The sequence below is a fragment of the Fopius arisanus genome, unplaced genomic scaffold, assembly GCF_000806365.1.
Source record: "Fopius arisanus strain USDA-PBARC FA_bdor unplaced genomic scaffold, ASM80636v1 scaffold00024, whole genome shotgun sequence".
Lineage (NCBI taxonomy): Eukaryota > Metazoa > Arthropoda > Insecta > Hymenoptera > Braconidae > Fopius > Fopius arisanus.
Window position 1 is genome coordinate 1074630 of NW_011887763.1, and position 3933 is coordinate 1078562.

Sequence of the window (3933 nt, forward strand, 5' to 3'; positions counted from 1 at the left end):
ATACAGAAAAATCCAAAAGCTGTACTGATAAAACCTTCTGATCTCGAGATCCTGAGCTCCACTGTAGGTTCCTCCACTGAGGAAAGGATAGAAAAAGTCGTAGGGCAGACTGATATCCAGATTCGGTCCACCAGCATAATAATACATCGAAGGAGCCGAGACATCATGAAACACCACATAAGTGATGACCTCTGCCCTCAGCCAGTCGACACAGCCCTCACCCCTGCATTTGCCCCACTGCAAATTGTTGACGTCCCCGAGGGTGACACCCACCCCGGCGATCTTGTAATGTTCTTCGTCATCGATTTTCGGTAAAACCGAGAACATCACGTCAATCCTGAGAGACCGCAAGACCCTGGCACAAATGATTCGGTCCCCAGACACCTCAGCGTTGGCATTATTCCGAGGGATTTTATTCAAAAGCACCTGGACCCACTGCGTGGCGTTGCCAGAGGTATTGCTGGCCTTGGATATGTGCACTTTGTACTGCTCAACCTGAGAAATATTCACCAGAGTGTCCCCAAACAATTTTCCCAGAATCTTCTCCTGTAGTTGGACACAGGATTTCGAAGAGAAATCCCTCGTTGGTAAGGAGATACTGCACCTGGACATGAGGTCCTCCCCAAAGCCCACGACAAGCTCTTCCTCGAGACATTCCCCGTCCTTTCCCCTTAGGGGAACCGTCATCACACTTCTCGTTTCATTAATTACGATTTGATCGGGAATATCAGATTTCGTGAGATTCAGCGTGGATGAGCTCCCGATGATAATCGGTCGTCCCACGACATACCCCGGGTTTCCACTCCTTTTCAGAATCCCCTGCACTCCATCAATCCACTGGTACTGCACCTGGAAATGCTGGTGATAGCTCCTGGAGACGTTTCCTGTCTCCAGGAAAATTCTGGCTTTCAAAATGCCTTTTGTTCCATTGTGATAAAAAACGTAGGTAACTCGTTTCACGACGTTGAAGCAGACGTTACCCTGGCAGGAGGCCTTCAGGGGAATCGTCCGATTGCAGGTCGAGGAGTTATCACAAAAAATCAACTCCAGAGGGACGCAGGCGTTCCTAGGGCACTGGGAGTCTCTGAAGGAATTATTTTTCATGAAGAACGAGGTGGAGATCAATGAAAAATTGAAGGTCTCAGGAAAGAGGAATTCGTTGGAGTTGGAAAGGTCACCCTGAAGACAGAGGGAGTGGAATTCCTCCAGGTACCTGAGGCTTCTTCGAGAAGAGCAGACCCCAGTGAACCCTGAGGCTGGAATGTCCACAGTTTTCACGAGTTTATTCTCATATTTTCTGAGTAGATGCCCATGGACGTGGGGGACTGTGACCTGGTGAACATGGGAGGTCTCTGGCTGTTGCCACCTGGAGGACAGGGGGCTGGTGTCGTCCTTCTCTTTGGATTGTAGAATCTCCTCGAAGTTCTTTCGGTTTTTAACTTCAATCGTCGTGATGGAGCTGTAGAATGGGGGCAAATTGTCGTGGGAGATGCAGAATAAATTATCTGCCAGTCGATCCAGGATGAAGTCGGTTCGATTTTTCTTTATGAAATCTGTTCTGTAGCAGTATCGACTGTCGTAGAGCTTCGTTGCTTGGTTGTAGTTGTGGCAGTGGGAGAAAACTGAAACCTGGTCGGGACTGCAGTCAAGGTCGCAGCAGCAATTTATGTCACAGGTCGAGGGGATCAAGTCGCAGGGGCAGGCGTTACCACCAGGACTCAGAGAGATTGGGTTTTTCCTGGCGTCTGAATCCACTGAGGGTTCAGGAGTCCCTCGAGAGGGAAAACCCTTCGATGTCGAGAAGTTCAGGAAAGTCTTCAGGCTGTCATCGTCGTAGTCTGTCAAGGAATCATTCGAGAGGGAACTATTCGTGCAGGTCTCATCGTCGCACAGTGTGGAGATTGTCGAGCTCTGCTCTATTGTCGGGGGGAAAAAATCGAGAAGCAGCAGAATTAAACAGATCCACGACATTTTTCCAGGAGATCACAGGAAGCAACCGAATTTCGTGAAGTTCTGGGATAGAATGTGAAACTCTAGGTGCACGGTTCCCACGCTTTCTGTTAGTAACTCGAATCTATCGGTGCCATTTGTCAGAAGATTTGGCGTCTTCAGCTGCAAACTCATACCAAGAAAACGATCTCTGAGACGATCCAGCCAGTTACCTAGAGTTACGAATTGAATAAAAAAGAATAAAAAGAGATATTATTAGATTATATAAAATAATAGAATTATAAAGATGAAACTGGAAGATATTTTGAATTGTTTGCTTACCGATGGGCTTCCACGTGTGACACTTGACCTGGTGGAAGCCAGGGGTTAATGGCACAGGGCAGATTCCGTAGGCGATGAACAGGATACGTCCATAATTGTCTCGACAGAATACCTGAAGCAAGAGCTTTGGAGAGCCCTGGATACACTGGGTTGAATAATGTAGATCTAGCGGATGACTCCACGTTGGTTTTCCTGTGAAGATATTCTGGCACTCCTGTGTTTGACCCTCGCTGTTCCCATTTATTACCTTCCAACCGTTCCCTGGGGATGATTAGGTCATCAAAAAAATAAATTACCATATCTCTGAATCTAAGAGAGATAACAAAATTCTTCTCAGAATCTTTTATGTAAAGTAGATCGAGGGGTACAATAAAGTTATTTGAGAAATTTCGCTATCTCTTTCAGATCTCAACATATTCATCGAAAATGTAAATTTTACCTGCATGAAAACTCCACTTGCAAAATAATGCAGTTTGATTGAAATTTTCGGCGTGTGCAATCTCACCGAAAACGTGAAGTTCTGCCATAATTCCACATCTTCATCCCTTTATTATTAATTAATTATCACCACCGGTGAGAACAAAGTGAAATAAACTATCAAAACGTTTTAAATTTCCCTCGAAAACTTACGAGCTCTTCAAAATTCTCTATTTACTACATCTGACTTTCAATATTTATCAATTAATTCTCTCACCAATAGATATCAACAATTCATTCCAGATAAACAATCCCAGTAAACAATTGTGTCGTATCAAGCCGACTAGTTATGTTTTTATGTTTTCTTAAATGTGTTGCCATGACAACGGCCAATAGAAACTCCTAGGAAACGAAAATTATTTAGTTTCTACTTTACCGAGTTCACCTGTCAAACGTGTCATTGCTTTGAGGTTATTCGGATAATCTTGAGAAAAACCACGAAAACAAACGTAATAAATGATTTATTATCCTATTCTGAAGTTTATCTCGACGATTTTATCCAATTAGAAGATAATTTATCGAATTAATCCCGGAATTTAGCACTTGCTTGTACGAGCGTGAAGCATGAAGTAATAAAAAACGGGATAGAAAGAGGAATTAATAAAGAGTTAATTAAGAATCAGGAAATATGGACATCAAGCAGAAGGTAATCGATAAATTCAACGAGGTATTCGGCGCTGACCTGAAAAACCTCGAGAACATCGAGGAATTCCACGAGAAACTGGAATCCGAGAAAAGATTAATCGAGGAGTCTCTAACGATGGCATCGTCAGAGGCTCCATCAAAAGTTAAAGCAGCAGTGGAGAACGTCGAGAGTATCAGAGCAGAATTCAAAAAACATATCGAGGAATCAACGATTCTGTCCAAAAAAATTAATGAAGTGCTGGAAGGCGACAGGAAAGCTGCTGAGGTGCAGAAGGCAGTGGACAAGATAAATGATCTGGAGAGGGCCTTGTCATACCTGAAGATCCTGAAGTGCCTGGAGGACATCAGCGAGGAGATGGAGACGTCTTTGGGAACTGGAGACGAGGAATCCATGATAACTTCTTATTGTAATCTAGTAGAAGTGAGTCGTCAGCTGCAATCGTCCTCCTGTCACAACCTCATGCACTACCTCAAGGAGATTCTTCACTTCTGGTACAACAACCTGAGAGAGAAATTCTCGAACGAGTACTTGGACGTTTT

At 44.1% G+C, this 3933-nt stretch overlaps 2 protein-coding genes across 2 annotated transcripts in view; one reads left to right on the forward strand and one right to left on the reverse strand.

Annotated features, from left to right (window-relative positions):
- The window catches only part of LOC105264736 (tectonic-3), a 5849-nt gene extending 2840 nt beyond the window's left edge, over positions 1–3009 (reverse strand). The window contains 3 exon segments of the mRNA XM_011301818.1: positions 5–2162; positions 2272–2532; positions 2711–3009. Of these exon segments, the coding sequence (XP_011300120.1) occupies positions 5–2162; positions 2272–2532; positions 2711–2798 (2507 nt within the window). The 5' untranslated portion in view covers positions 2799–3009.
- Positions 3010–3130: 121 nt separating this feature from the next.
- The window catches only part of Rint1 (RAD50 interactor 1), a gene marked incomplete in the record, with an annotated part of 2671 nt that continues 1868 nt past the window's right edge, over positions 3131–3933 (forward strand). Inside the window, 1 exon segment of the mRNA XM_011301719.1 lies at positions 3131–3933. Coding sequence (XP_011300021.1) covers positions 3377–3933 — 557 coding nt within the window.